The sequence below is a fragment of the Phasianus colchicus genome, chromosome Z (genome assembly GCF_987193195.1).
Source record: "Phasianus colchicus chromosome Z, bPhaCol1.hap1.1, whole genome shotgun sequence".
In the NCBI taxonomy this organism is placed as follows: Eukaryota; Metazoa; Chordata; class Aves; order Galliformes; family Phasianidae; genus Phasianus; species Phasianus colchicus.
Window position 1 is genome coordinate 92,014,444 of NC_143476.1, and position 14,431 is coordinate 92,028,874.

A 14,431-nucleotide genomic window follows, 5' to 3' on the forward strand; every position below is an offset into this window, starting at 1 on the left:
ACCCCGCCACTGCTACCCATACCAACGTCCCGCTCTTCCCAATGGCCACCCAGAGCAGCATCCCGATCCCATCCATCCCCATTACCATTCCAATCATCACCCCATTTCCCTCGATGCTCACCCCCAGAGCAGCACCCCACTTCTCACTCCACTGCTACCCATAGCAGCATCCCCCTTCTCACCCCACCACTGCTATCCATAGCAACATCCCACTTTTCCCAACAGCCACCCAGAGCAGCACCCCGATCCCATCCCATCCCTCCCCATGCCCATGCCAGTCAGCGCCCCATTTCCCATCCTTCCTCTCAATGCTCACTCCCATAGCAGCATCCCACTTTTTACCCCACCACTGCCATCCATAGCAGCACCCCATTTCTCACCCTGCCAATGCTACCCATAGCAACACCTCACTCCTCCCAACAGCCACCCAGAGCAGCACCCTGACCTCATCCCACCCCACTGCCATTCTGATCAGTGCCCCATTTCCCATCCTTCCTCTCGATGCCCACCCCCAGAGTAAGACCCCACTTCTCATCCCACTGCTACCCATAGCAGTACCCCGCTTCTGACCCCACTGCTACCCAAATCAACACCCTGCTTCTGACCCCACTGCTACCCAAATCAACACCCCGCTTCTGACCCCACTGCTACCCAAATCAACACCCTGCTTCTGACCCCACTGCTACCCACAGCAGCACCCCACTTCTCACCCTATTGCTACCCACAGCAGCACCCCACTTCTCACCCCACTGCTGCCCATAGCAACACCCCACTCCTCCCAACGGCCACCCAGAGCAGCACCCCGCTCCCCCCCCTCCCCACGGCCGCCCCAAGCGGCTCCCCACTTCCCACCCTCCTCCCCACGCTCCCCGTGGATCAGCACCCCGCTTCCCAGCGCCGCCGCCGCCTTCCCCGCACCCGCGCCCGCTCCCGCGCCGCCCTCCCTCCCTCCCTCCCTCCCCTCCGATCCCCTCCCGCTCTCCCGCACCGCTCCCCGCTCCCCGCCGCCCCCATCCCGCACCCCGGGGCCGGGCGGTTCCGCTCCGCGAGGGGGCGGCCGGCGCAGGTCGCGGCGCTGCCCGGGGGCGTTGGGGGCCCCTCCATCTTTGCGCCGCCGCCCGCCTCCCTCCCTCCCTCGTCATTGTCTGCGAGCGGCGGCGGCGCGGCGCTTATAAGGCGGCGGGCATTGCCCGGATGTGAGCGGCTCGCGATGTGTCCTGCGGGGAAGCGTGCCATTAGCCGTGTCTCCGCGGGGGAGGCCGCGGGGATGAGGAGGAGAGCGCTGTAAACTTGGAGCAACTTTGGGACTGTGGGTGTCGTGGTGCTGCTTGCTTGCTTTCCTTTTTTTTTTTTTAAATTTTTTTTTTTTAATTTTAAGGTGGTCCCAGAGAGCCGCCGGCCGAGCGGTGTCCGTCACCGCGTGTGTGTAAAAACAATAGGGGAAAAGTTGTCGGACCTGCTCTCCTCGCTGTTATTTTTCATCATTTTCTATTTTCCATCCTTTTTATTTTCGTTTTTTATCATCTTTTTTTTTTTTTTTTACTATTTCATTTTTTTTTTACTAATTTTTTTTTACTCCTTTACTTTTTCTTTTATTTATTATCGTTGCTGTTATTTGTTGTTATTTTTTTTTAACTTCTCGCTTTATTCCTACATCTTTTCCCCTACTCGGGTGACCCCACAGCAAAATGCCGAGGCGCCCGGCGCAGCACTTTCTGTTAGCTGTATGACATAATAAAGCACTTCGTGCAGAAGATTTCATTTTGTAATTTTTTTCCATATTTTTTTTTTAAGTCACATTTTTCCCTTTTTTTTTTTTTTTTTTTTTATGTGTGTGTGTGTTTCCCTTGGAATATTGTGAACATAATTGTGGCCATTTAAGGTAAAGTTACAATTCGCTCTTAGAGTAACTCGTGCGCATTTTTAAATTTTTAATTTTTTTTTTTAAATTTTTTTTTTCGCTTTTTTGAATGACGGATCCCAGTGTGCCGCCGGCCCGACTTGCGCGGGGCGCGCACGCAAAGCGCGCGTTGTGCGGCCGCACAATGAGCCCCGCGCCCTCCCGCAGGAGGAAGTTTCGCCGGGCCAAAACCGTGCAAAAAAACGTGCAATAAAGTGCTGGGGGCGGGGGGGGGCGGGGGGGGAGGAGGAGGGGGGCTGCGAAGGGTAAGAAAATGTGCAATAAAGTGATGGGGGGGTCAGAGGAGGGGGGATGTGCAAAGTTTGCAGCGGAAACGCGAGCGTCGCTTAGCGAGACGGGGGTGGAGGCGGGGGGGGGGGGGTCACAAATTAAAAAAAAAAAAGATATTAAAAAAAAAAAAAAAAGAAGAGGATAATAGAAGGGGAAAGGGGAGTGGAGGATAGAAGGGGGAAAATATTGTTCCTCTTGGCAAAGCGTCCGCGTCACGTGTGTGTGTGTGCAGCTCTGCCCTCCGCGCTGTGCCATGTGGATGTGCGCGAGATGGGGGAATTCGGACGCGGGCTCCGGGCGGGCGCGCGGCGCGGGCGGCGCTCGGCGGCTCCATGAGCGCGGTACGGAGGCGGCGCGGCCCCGCTCGGCCCCGCGGCGCGGCGCGGTGGGTACGGCGCGGTGCGGGGCGCGGCGCGGGGCTCCTTCCCTCGGCCTTCCCTTCCCGCCTCCCCTCCCCCCGGGGCTGCCGGGCCGGGCCCTCCGCGCTCGCCGGGTGCCGCGGTGCCCCCCGTCCTCGGCGCTCGTGCGGAATCGGGGCTCGCTGGCACGGCGCCGTCCCGGCGCCCCGACACTTTTCTTTCTCCCCGTCTCTTTTATTCTTTATTTTTTGGTAATTTTTATTGCGTTTTGCATCTTGCTTTTTTTTTTTTTTTTTTTTTTTTTTTTTTTTCCGGCTTGTTTGCTCGCTCCGTTCCTTCCCCGCCTTTCGGCGCTGCTTTTGCGCGGAAGAAGGGAGAAAAGGGGAAAAAGTTGGAGCCGTGCGGCCGGAGTTGCGCTGCGGGCTGCTGGGGAACCTCCTGTTGCACAGCGATGCTCGGGCAGCACGCAGCCGCCTCCTCTCCTCCTCTCCCGTGGCTCTGAGTGGATGTGCCCGGCTCTCTGGAACCGCACCACCGCTTTTTGTTGTTGCTTTGCTGCCCCTCCATCTTTTTTCCCTCCCTTCTCTCCCCCCTCCCCCCCCTCCCCCCATATCCGGACCTCCCGACCCCACTGTGCTGCTTCCCGCGGGCTCGGGACCGGCTTTCTGATTGCGGTTGTTTCCATGTTTCTAGGTTTGTGTGATTTTGCTAAAATGCATCACCAACAGCGAATGGCTGCCTTAGGGACGGACAAAGAACTGAGTGATTTACTGGATTTCAGTGCGGTAAGAAACAACGGTGGAAATTAACAACAGCTGTAAAAAAAAAAAAAAATAGCTTCTAGCTGATCTGTTAAACTAAAAAAAAAAAAAAAAAAAAAAAGGCAACCCAAACCCAGCCGAAGTGCGATCGGAGCGCATTGGGTAATTTTTAATCGGCAGCTTCAGCCACGGTAAATACCTTTCTGCTTAAAAAAAAAATCCAAACCCGAATTAGGCGTTTTTCTCGTCTGCGATGGGAAGCGCGACGGTGTGCGCGGCTGCTCGGAACGTCTCGGATGCCGAAAATGATTTCGACCGAGAAGAGACGCCCCAAATCGCGGAGCGTTCCTCCCCGCCGCCCGGCGCCGACCTCCGGCGCTCGGCCGAGCGCTTCCCATCGCACGTCGCGGGGACTCATTGCTGCCTAATGAGATCCCGATATTCCGCTTTCGGTTCTTCCCCGGCTTCGGTATTTTCGGCACGTGGGAAGCGCGAGGAAATCCGCGACTGCCTCCGCTGAAAGTTTTTCCCCGGCACCTTTTCCCCGAGCTCGGGGGCTCCTGCGCGGCCCCGCGAGCCCCCCCCCGGCCCTTCTTCCTTCCCCCACCGCCCGTCCCTCCCTTCCAGCGCTCGCCCCTTCCCGCAGGGGCCGCGGGTTGGCCGCGGGATGCGCGCGTGGCGCTGAGCTGAGCGCGGCTCCTCCCGGCCGGGGCTGCGGCCGCCGCTCCGCGCTGCGCTCCGGAGGAATGGCTTTGGGAAGTTGGGCCGGGAAGCGCAGCCTCAGGCAGCCCGGCAGCCCCCTCGTCGCTCGGTGCACTTTTTCCATTTGTTCCCTGGCTTTTTGCAGGCTCTGACTCAGGGAAGGTGCGTGTTACCCGCCAGACACGTCGAGGAAGAGAGAAACCAATTAGGGTCGAAATAAATGCAAGCGAGAGAGAGGGTGAGAGAGAGAGGGAGAGGGAGCGGCGCGCTCAGACTGCGCTCCTCTTAGAGACGGAATGAGGATTTAGGGCAGGTGGCACTTTGCACGGTCATTATCTGGGCACACGGATGACAGGAGAACCCTAGAGCGGGCTGCGGATGGACGCTGCTACCTTTATGGCCAAGGTTTTGCCCAACAAACTTTTTTTCGCCTTCCTCAACCAGCGAGGATTGGGGGGAGCGATCCGGGCGCGGGGCTGCGCTGCGTTTCCCGGGGTGCTGCTGGGGGTGCGGAGCCGGGGGGCTCCGTGCCGGGGCTGTCCCCAGGGCTGGGCAGAGTTTGCAGCGGAGGAACTTTGGCTGACAGTGCTTTTCCCGTAGTAACGTCTCTGTGTTGCTTTTTTGTCGTTTTCTTTTTTTTTTTTTTTTTTTTTTTTAGATGTTTTCACCTCCCGTGAGCAGTGGCAAAAATGGACCAACTTCCTTGGCGAGTGGACATTTTACTGGCTCAAGTACGTACCCGCTTTGTTCAGCGCGCGGCTGCGATGCTCTGTTATTTATCCATAGGCATTACCTTTGTTGTGGTTGTGGTAATCTCTTCTGGGGCGCACATCCATTCCGACCGGAGTGGAATTCTTCCTACTGTTCCTCTCAGTATTATTATTGCTATTTCCACAAGTCATTCTCGCAGCATTTGCATTGATTTATGATTTTTTTAAAATCCCTGGTCTGTGTCGTTGTTCAAGGTGAGGCAGTTTAAGTTTTCTGTCATTATTTTTTTAATTCAGCCTCCAGGGTTTTTATACACAATTTTATACTTGAGAAGCGAGAATCAAAGCATCTTGCACGGGAATTAATTCGGTAAATAAGGAAGGCTGCTGGGATTAAATAATGAATGGAGCACGCAGCCGAGCCCAGGCACCGAGCTCTCAAGGTGCGGCGGCGCTCCTCGCATCGGAGGAGGGTGATTTTTTTTTTTTTTGCTGAATTGAAAGATGGAAAGTAGGGCATTTTCTTTCCAAATATCCGCCCGCTTCTGGCGAGCCCCTGACGCTGCCCAGGGTTTGTTTGTGCGTGCGTTTGTTTGGCTGCAGCCGGGCTCTGTGGGCAACTTCTGCCTTCTGTAAAGCAGGAGTACTGCTGGATGACAAAAGAAATAGCGGAGTTGGTTGCGGCGGAACATATGTGTGCAATAATTGTCTGGCGAGTGTAGCTTTACGCGGAGGCTTTTATACGCCTGAGAAATGAGAGGTAAAACTAGCAAAGGCAGCGAGGCGCTGGGAATCTCCTGGCTGTGCTGTGGAGCTGGGCGAGGTGCGTGCAGTGCTCAGTGCAGGACGCAGCCCCGGCCCCGCTGGGAGCTGCAGGACGGCCGCACGGAGCGGCTGGGAGCCGGGTGGAGCGGAGCTGCTCTCATCAGACGGTGCGTTTGGATGAGACCCGCCGCAGAGCGCCCGTGGGTACCCAGATAGGAACACGTCACTGTGTGCAGCTCCGTGCCTGGCGTTGGCAGTTGGCGCTCAGTTAAAGGAACCTCTTCGGTGCGCTGCTCAGAACCGTTGTTAGGAGAGGCGCCGAGATGTTAATTAACTTTTTATTTCCGAAGAAAGACTTTGAAATTTGACAGGAGTCTGCAGCGTGCGTTTGTAGGATGCTGCACCGAGTGCCACCTACAATTATTAAGGATTCGTTTTACGCGTTTTACTCTGCTCAGACTTGCAAAATGCCATCCTTTATTTTTGCAGATTCGGTTCTGTTACCAGCGTAGTGACTTTGAGAATTACATTGTTAGGTTTGAATAACTTTCCAAAGGCGTTTTGCCTCACGTTACCCAGGCTGAACGTTTTAATCCCATTTTTTGTCACTTTCTGAATTTAAACGTAGTTTAAAACCCGATTTAAGCAAATATATAATATTCCCTTTATTTGTTTCCATTGGAGGGAAGCAAAAAGTATTTGTGCCAGACAAATCAATTTGCCATGCTTACGTAGGTAGCGGCCAGTGCAGCGACGACACTTGGTCTACCAGCAATTAACTGGGCAGCTCTATTGAATAAATGCACCGCAAACCTCATCTGGGAGGGCATTCCGATCAGAAATAACACAGCAGAGCGAATCTGAGCAGTGAGGGAAGCGGAGGGCTGCTGCTGCTTTTGTTGTCTCTGAGCCTGAAAACATTCAGGTAACCTTGGCACATCCTTTAACGGATACAAATGATGTGTTAGGTAGGTAAGGTTAAGGCAGGGCCCATCCTGGGCAGCGCCTGGGATCTCCCACAGCATCCTGCTGTGTGTGTGCACAAGCAGCCCGGTGGCACAGGGCGGGTGCCCCGCTCGGTGGCTCAGTACAGACACGTTCTGTGTGTTGGCACACTGCTTGCACAAAGATGTGCGGCGCAGGGTACGCTCTTGGAAGGGAAGATCGGCGTGGATTTACTTCCCAAACCTCTGCTGCTTGGTGTGAGACGTGGAGAGGTGTAGCGAGCGAGCAGCGGTGTCCAAAAAGTTGTGAGAATGCACGTCTGTATGGGCGCTGGCTGCGGCCGCAGGGCTGTGTGCTGTGCTGGCAGCTGTCTGGGTGCTCGGCTCACTGCTGGGAAGTGCTCCGACCGCCTCCTGCAGCGAGCCGTGCTGGGGAAATGCGGGGTTGCGTGCGGACACCCGGCTGTGTTCTGTGGAGCTGCGGGGAAGCTTTACAGGGGGCTTCACAATGCGTGCACGCAGGTTGTTGTGCTGGATCTGCGTCCTGCTAGCGCCGAGGTCCAGCAGCCGGCGTGCAGCGCGTCCCTCCTGCTGGGCTGATGCCCTCCTGCAGCCTCAGCTTCCCATAGCGGTCCTCTGCGAACGGCCACGTTTGCTGCGAGGGGGAACCACGGGTGTCATTCCTCTGCATGAAGCTGAAACTTCGCTTACTAAAAAATAAAAAAAGGGCCCAAAGAAAAGTAATCCCAAGCAGCGAAGTGAAACTAACTGTAGTTTAGGAAGCGTGGTAGTATTTCATGCTTAAAGTCATCCTGATGGCTTTTTTACACTTCTCGTATATGATGCTCCATTGTGATTTGTAACGTGTGAATGGAAATAAAGTACAGCCACGTTTCCTTTTAATCTTTAATTTCACAAATATGGCTTCTTACCATGTTGAGAAATGGTGAGGGCTGCGCGGGAGAAAGGAATGTAACCTGAGCCACAGCCGTGACATTCCCATGGAGCATTTTTCACATGAAAGGCTTTTGTCAACCCAGCAAAGGACCAGGAGTTTTTGTTTGATGTTTGCAGGTGTTCAGCAGAGAGCACTAAAACAATTCAGCCATGCTGGCTGAGGGACTCTGACCTGACCAGGGGAGTTGCTGAGGGCTGCACTGATTTTGGAGAAAGCTCCCCTGGAGTTAGCTCAGATTTATATGGTGTTTGTTAATACCTGCGACTTCAGCTGAGCAACGCTCACCCCGTAGAAGGAAGCGAGGTTTGCTGTTTGTGTTGTTGTTGTTGTTGTTGTTAGGGCAGTTGCTAAAATAAAATGAACTTTCCTAAAATTTTCGGCATAGTTCGGCTTCCACGGCGCAGGCATTAGCCATGAGCTCAGTGCGTGCCACGTTTGTGATCGCCGAGCGCGGCCATCGTGCTGCTGGATTTGCAGGGTGGGTTTTGAAGCAGATTTGCAGCAATTGCGGCGCTGGGGAATTTGCTCGGTCTGTCACATTTGGCATATTTCGGTTTTTGAACTGTTAATCAAAGCCCACATCTTCCCGATCGGGCTCAATTCTTGCTTCTTCTATTTTAAGTCTTGCATTTTACCTAAGTTTTCTAGCATCTGCTGTAGATTGCCCACTCTGTGTGTGTTTGAGCGCTGTGTGGGTGGGAGCAGCATTAGAGTGCCCGAATTGGGCTGATGGGCCTCTCCTGTAGCACAGAAAATCCTTCCAGCACAGACACCGCTGCGCACGGCTAAGTCAGTTTAAAGGATTTAAAGACTTGCTTTTAATTTCGCCATTAGTTTGATTAAGGCTTGTCCTGCATTAGAATAACAGCGATGACAAATTAATGCACCCTAAATGAGGGAATCACAAATTCCGCTCGGTTTTGAAGTTGAGTTTTTTTTTTCTTTTTTTTTTCTTTTTTTTTTAGAATAACTTTTTGCGTGCCCGTGAGCAAATGACAGCAAAATAGTGTAAGGAAGCAGCATGACATTTTTCGGGCTGTGGCTTTAGGATAGGAGGCATCATTTCGCCATGATCAGTTGCTTATCAGAACTGAATCAGTGTAACCTCCATCTGGAGACGCGGTGTTCAGATATCGAGTGGTCAGCCTGGGCACACCTTGCTGTGCATGCACGGGTCCGTGGTGTCAGCAGGAGCAGTGTGATGGGATTTTTGGAAGAGTGCTTTTGTCTTCTCACGGGTGGCGTTTTGGGATTGCATTTAAAAATGAAAAAAGAAAAAGGAATTCTTAGCGTATGCATCGGTACTTTTTAACAAGGAAGGAGAAGCAGCACTGGGATGTAGTGATGGTGCTTGTTTGTGTGTGGCTGAAGGGTGGTTGTGCTCAGTGCTGTACCGAAACCCCGACTGCGGCCCCACAGATGCTTCTCATGTGCTTCAGGACGTAGCTGGGGTACACAAAGACCAACCATGCTTCCCACCCCCGTGTGCTCTGATGAAGGAGAGGAATGCTCCCTGCCTCCCAGCTCCGGCCGCTCAGGATGCTCCCTGCAAGCGGGCAGGATGGGACCGCGCTGCAGGGTCAGCCTCATGCTGCCGTGCTAACGTGCAGGAGCTGAGTCTCTGCTTATAGAGAGGTTGTCCAGCACTGCCGCGCCAGCTTGGAGGAGTTGAGTGCTGCATGGGAGAGGTTCCTTCTGTTTGTGTCCCACCCGGGGCGCATCCCGCGGGAGCATCCCAAGGCACACCCCAGCAAGCAGCCGCCTTCTTTCCAAAGCTGGAGGTTAAGCTCTCACCTTGGCGACTGAAAAATGGAGAGATAAGTCCCTCTCCTTTCTGAGAAGTAGCCCTGGTTGATGGCAGAGGGTCTGAGCTGACGTCCACAAAAGGGCTGCGTGGGGTGCGATCAGTGAGAGGCAGCTCAGCCGTGCCTCCCGGCTGCTGCAGCTCTTTTAGAAATGCTTTTTGTCATCATCACTGTATATCTACCTTGTCAGGGCTCCCGAATACATTTAATAATTCAGAAACACACACATTAGCTGTCTGAGAGGCTGGATGGCTCGGGGGCCAGACCCAGCCAAATGTCACCTGGAGGAGATGCTGGCGCGTGCCGCAGCCCAGGTCTGCAGTCACGGATGGTGCTGGGGATGGTGCCGCGGGTAGAAGTTCTGCATGGGGGGGTGTATGTGATGGACGGGGAGCTGGGGGCTGCCCAGGGCTCGGGGAGGCGTACGGAGCTCGTGCGGTGTGCTCAGGAAGGGTGCCTCAGAAAAGAGGGGCACCGGGCAGTGTGAGGTGAAGGTTGGCTTCTTCCCATGAGATCCGCGCTCTCTCCGCTCCTGGATCCACATTGATTCTTGTAGGCAAAAGCAGCTTCTATTGACTGAATTCCCAGGAAACATGAAATAGGCATAAATAATGGTCAGCCTTTGTGGTGGCTTCTGAGTACCAGGTTACAAATTTTCATCTTTCACCACTTGCACTTATTTTTTGGCTACTGCGGAAGGAATGTGTAATTTTTTAAAAAATTGATATTATTAATTTAAAAATTGTGCAGGAGCACAATTCAGGAGCAGTTGTGTAGGAGCTCCCCCCGCCCCGTAGTTCTACAGTTGTTGAATTTAGAATCTCTTTCATTTTGGATTTACCTCCAGAAGGGTTTAAGCTCACTTGTTCTGGGATCGCAGGGCGCTGCCAGTGAACTGCCTGATGCTTTTTGACAAGATCAGCAAATACCTCTGCCCCACTGTTGTAACGAGAAGATCACTTAAATAACAGACGAGCAACCAAGTCACATAAACATATATAATAGAACTATGTAATGAAAGTTTATGCTGCTGATTGCTTGAATCTCTCTTAAATGCACAGAATCATGGAGCACTAAAAGCTGTCATATAAACAGTTTTGTTTCGAGTTTAAAATTATTCCCTTTTTTTTCTTTCATCTGCTATGATAAACAAAGCCATTCTGTAAGCTTTACAGATCAAACATTTACTTCTAATGGTAAACTACATTTTGTAGCTGGAAAGTTGTGTCAGGAGGGCCCGGAAGGGAGCAGAGCCGGTGGCCCCGGGGCTGCGGTCGCAGTGCTTGGTGCCATGCTGTCACACAGATCCGAGCCCACGAGCCGGGACAGCAGAGCTGTGACCATTCAGTACAGAGCAGGGTTGGTGTCTTTGAAGACCTTGCTCCAAAATTCTCGCAGATAAATAGTGCTGGAGAGCTGGGTGCAGTCAGAGCGTGGCTGGAAAATGGTAACAGTTACATTTCCAGAAGTGGGAATAATTTTGGATGCTGTGAATCTGAGGCTGTCTATTATTCTGAAGCCTGCAAAGCTGTCCGCAGGCAGCCGGCAGCGTTCCTCTTGTCCCTCAGAAGGCAGGAGGGATAAGGGCAGCTACAGCCCTTGAGTCATTTAATTTGTTGACATTTACCCCATGCTGTTGCTGGCCAAGTAGAAGTCACCACCAGGCTTCCTGATCTGCCGTCCTGCAGCCGATGCTGCCTGCGTGGCTGAGGGGTCTGTTCAGCTGTCCCCTGGGGGACATTGAGTGGGATCCAGCCCAATGCCAGGACTGGCCTGTTGGTGCTGCCCAGAGCTTCCCAGACTCGCAGCTGGCGTGGTGGCCCTGCCTGTGGACAAGCCTGGGTCTGATGCTTGCGCCCGGATCCCTACTTGGGTCTGGGTCCTCTACCCAGAGCCATGCTCACATGAGGAGAAGCAGCCGAGCTGCTGGCTAGTGTTGGCGTGCTGCTCTTTGAGCCAGGTGTGAGTAGAGGTGGCTTTGGCACCCAGATCCTGAGATGGGGAGGAAGCACCTCCTGCGAGGTGCAGCTGCTGTGGGCACGGCGCTGCTGTGTCGGTCAGGATGGGGTATTTCAGGACAGCTGTTGGGAGCGGTGATGATCCCGAGCTGCGACCCATTGTCGTCTGTCTGGGTATTGATCTGTTTTGGAAACAGAACTTCACAGGCACTGCTGTATTTCTGGAGCACGCTGGTGGAATTTGCTTAATCCCCCAGGAGCTGATTTGTCCCATACGAACATTTTCTTTCCACCTGGTGGAAGGGTCTCTGGGTGCTTCTGCCCCTGTGCATGGAGAGGTTCTTCCCGTGGGCTCTCGCTGATGTTGTGGATCCTTTCAGGGCCCCGGCCTGTTTCTAACGGTTTCAGTAAAGTTTACTTTAAAAAAACAAAACAAAACAAAGCACAAAACCCTTCTATAGTTTACATTCATTATGAAGCAGACTGGACGTTCACTGGGATAATTTTAAGGGTCCAGAAATCTTGGGGAGGGAGAGGGAAAATAAGAAAATCACTGACTTAATTCATGTGCGTAGTCCATAGGAGGACAGGGATTGAGTTTGCAGTGAGTTCCTCTTGCTGTGTAGCATACAAAAATCCGACTCCTGTGTAAATCCCAGTGCTGGTTTTCCTGAATAAAAGCCTGTCTTGTTCCTAAGGATTTGGGCTCGTCAGATTAACGCGGCACGGTGCACTCTTCTCTCTGACTGTACATTTAAATATGATGAACCTATTTGATAAATAACCCGTACAAAGGTTTTGTTATATTAAAAACAGCTAAATACGACTCCTGATCGAATATCAGCACCGTAATTGAATCTCAGGGGTTCTGGTGCTGTTCATAAAGCATTTGAGTTGTTCTGTGCTTCGTGACGTCAGCCAAAAGCCTGATTGAATTATGTCCTGCATTGTGGGAGCACCTGCCAGTGCCACTAGACTGAAGGGGCTGTCAGCATTTCCATTACAAACCTCTCTGATAAGTTGGGGACTTGGCTCCGGGCACGGCGCTGGGCTGAATGCGGCCGTGGGAGCCTTCAGCCTGGCAGCAAACACAACAAAACCGCACCGCTCCTCCCTGCTCTGCTGTGTGCTCCCGGGGTGCAGCTCCCGAGCTCTGGCGGGGCTGAAGTGCTGCTGTGTTGCATTATTTCTGGCTCTTCCTAGGTCTGTGCCTGTAATTGTTGGGGCTGCGCGCGGTGGTTGACCCTGAAAGTCGCAGCAGGTGCTCGGTGCCCTGGTGCTGCGCTGGGGATAAGCACTCCTTATTCTTACCCTGAGCTCCATTCGGCCTCAGAACTGATTGCATGCAGTGGATATTTGGGGAGAAGGGCGGCGATGAGGCAGTTTGAATGGTTGGAGCAAGTGGCATCAGTTGCTGGTTGGTTTCTGACCTGTGAGAGCAGCCTGCCGCTCGCCCTCCCTGCTAATCCAGCGTAACCCCCAGGGCTGCAGAACCTCTGGCAGACCGTCTCACGTAGCATAGCATGGATCCCATCCACCTGAAACTCAGAGCATTCTGGTGCAGCCTTTGCAGCGCCGTGGAGCCAAGGCTGTGAGCACTGCGTGCAGTGCTGCACCAAATCCACTTGTCTGACTGCATCTGACTTCCAAACGTTGTTTGGTTTTTCAGACCTGGGATGCTTTTTCCATGCTATCTGTTTGTGGCAGAGATGTGAAGGGGCAATGGGAGCAAGGATTTGCAGAATGCTTTTTCCTGATCTTTTCTGTGCTGTGTGATTTCGGGTGTGCTGTTCCTGTCCGGCACGTTGTTTGTCATTCTGCTTGCACAGTGTGGGTGCAGGTTTGCTGCTCAGCCCTCTGCTCTCATTTTTTTTGGACCACTTTTGCTCTTTTTCCTTGCTTGGGCCCTCCTTAGCCAACTTTATGGTACAGTATCTTGCTTGATACTGTCCTTCAGTAAAGATTGTGTGTTAAGTCCTGATTAGAGACATGATCATTATTCTCCAGGATGGGAGTTGTTGGCAAATGCTTTTCTTAACTTTTGTTTTCTGCATCTAGTTGCTTTGTTGACTTAATATTCTTTGGAAAGATTTACTTAGGAAATACTGTGTCTTCTTGTATAAACAAGGAAAATTCACGTTCCTGAAATTAGATATTTTGTAAACATCAGGAAATGGAGCACTTTATTTATGAACTTGCTTATTAACTAATGGACATTGTCTTTTCTCCTCTCCTAGTTTTCTCATTAATAGCCCATCTATGTATCTGCCTTTTAACCCAGTCGGCTGATTGGCTCTGGTGGCAGCGCAGTGCTGAAGGTGCTTTGGATTCGTGCTCGTGGCGAGGTTTGGTTCAGTGCTTTGGGCAGTGCTGATGCTCCTTGGCATCTGCCTGCCTGCGACTGCAGCATACGTGGTGCTGAAAATACGTTGGTACCCAAATAGGGGTTAGCGGGGCAGAATCATGGATCAGCAGACAGCAAACACCCAGCCTGGAGCCGAGCCCAGGTTATTGCAGCAGGACTGGGTCAGCACCGCCGTCACTTCTCACCTCTCTGTGCAGCCCAGTGCCCAGATGTGCGGCATTTTGTTGTCTCTGTTTCTTCCCTGTTACTGGCTTGCTTTTAATCTTTCCTCGGACTCGTGAATACAAGCTCTGTAGGACAGGAAGAGCACTGCAGTTCATTAAACCTTCATTATCTGAGCACTATAGGGCAAGATTTAGTCTTCTTGCAGCACAAATCCAGAATAGAGAGCTCTTCATTGCGCTTTTGAGTGTGAAATGGGTCGTCAGGGGAACACTTCTCCAAATGTGAAGATTCTCCAGAGACCAGAAAATGATGTCCGTTGGGCCACGTCGTAGTGTGGGTCTGTCTGCACAGCCACTGGAGCCTGTGTTCCCACATCCTCCCCTTTTATCCCACCGTTTCCCTGCTTAGGGCTCGGAAGAAGCGATCTATTTCCAGTTTGGAAGTGAAGACATGGGAGCGGAGGAAGGAATTGATAGCACTGTAATCTGAGCCTTAACTAGAAAACGAGGTGACAGCCCTGTCTGCGGCAGGGAGATTTGATCTAGATGATCATCAGAGTTCCTTCCAACCTAAGCCTTTCTATGAGTCTGTGATTCTGTGATTAGTGTTTGCATTACAGTGCCCATCACGCTCACATTATCTCAGCATTAGGAGAGGACAGCATTCGTTATACCAAGAACACGACATTTTAACCTTTGGGAAATACATATCTGGGTTTTAACACATTCTTAAATGTAAAAAATCTTCC

General features: G+C 52.3%; 1 protein-coding gene across 19 annotated transcripts in view; it reads left to right on the forward strand.

Annotated features, from left to right (window-relative positions):
* The first annotated feature begins 1,189 nt into the window (after nt 1–1,189).
* The window catches only part of TCF4 (transcription factor 4), a 203,781-nt gene continuing 190,539 nt past the window's right edge, over nt 1,190–14,431 (forward strand). For 12 of the 19 annotated variants that reach the window (XM_090132422.1, XM_090132437.1, XM_090132426.1 and 9 more), the window contains exons 1-2: nt 3,244–3,335; nt 4,672–4,744. In XM_090132422.1, coding sequence (XP_089988548.1) covers nt 3,264–3,335; nt 4,672–4,744 — 145 coding nt within the window. In that variant the 5' untranslated portion in view covers nt 3,244–3,263. Of the gene's footprint in view, nt 1,310–2,330; nt 2,577–2,782; nt 2,802–3,243; nt 3,336–3,972; nt 4,176–4,196; nt 4,419–4,671; nt 4,745–14,431 lie in introns of those variants that run through there. The other 7 variants (XM_090132441.1, XM_090132438.1, XM_090132430.1 and 4 more) reach the window with 6 other exon arrangements.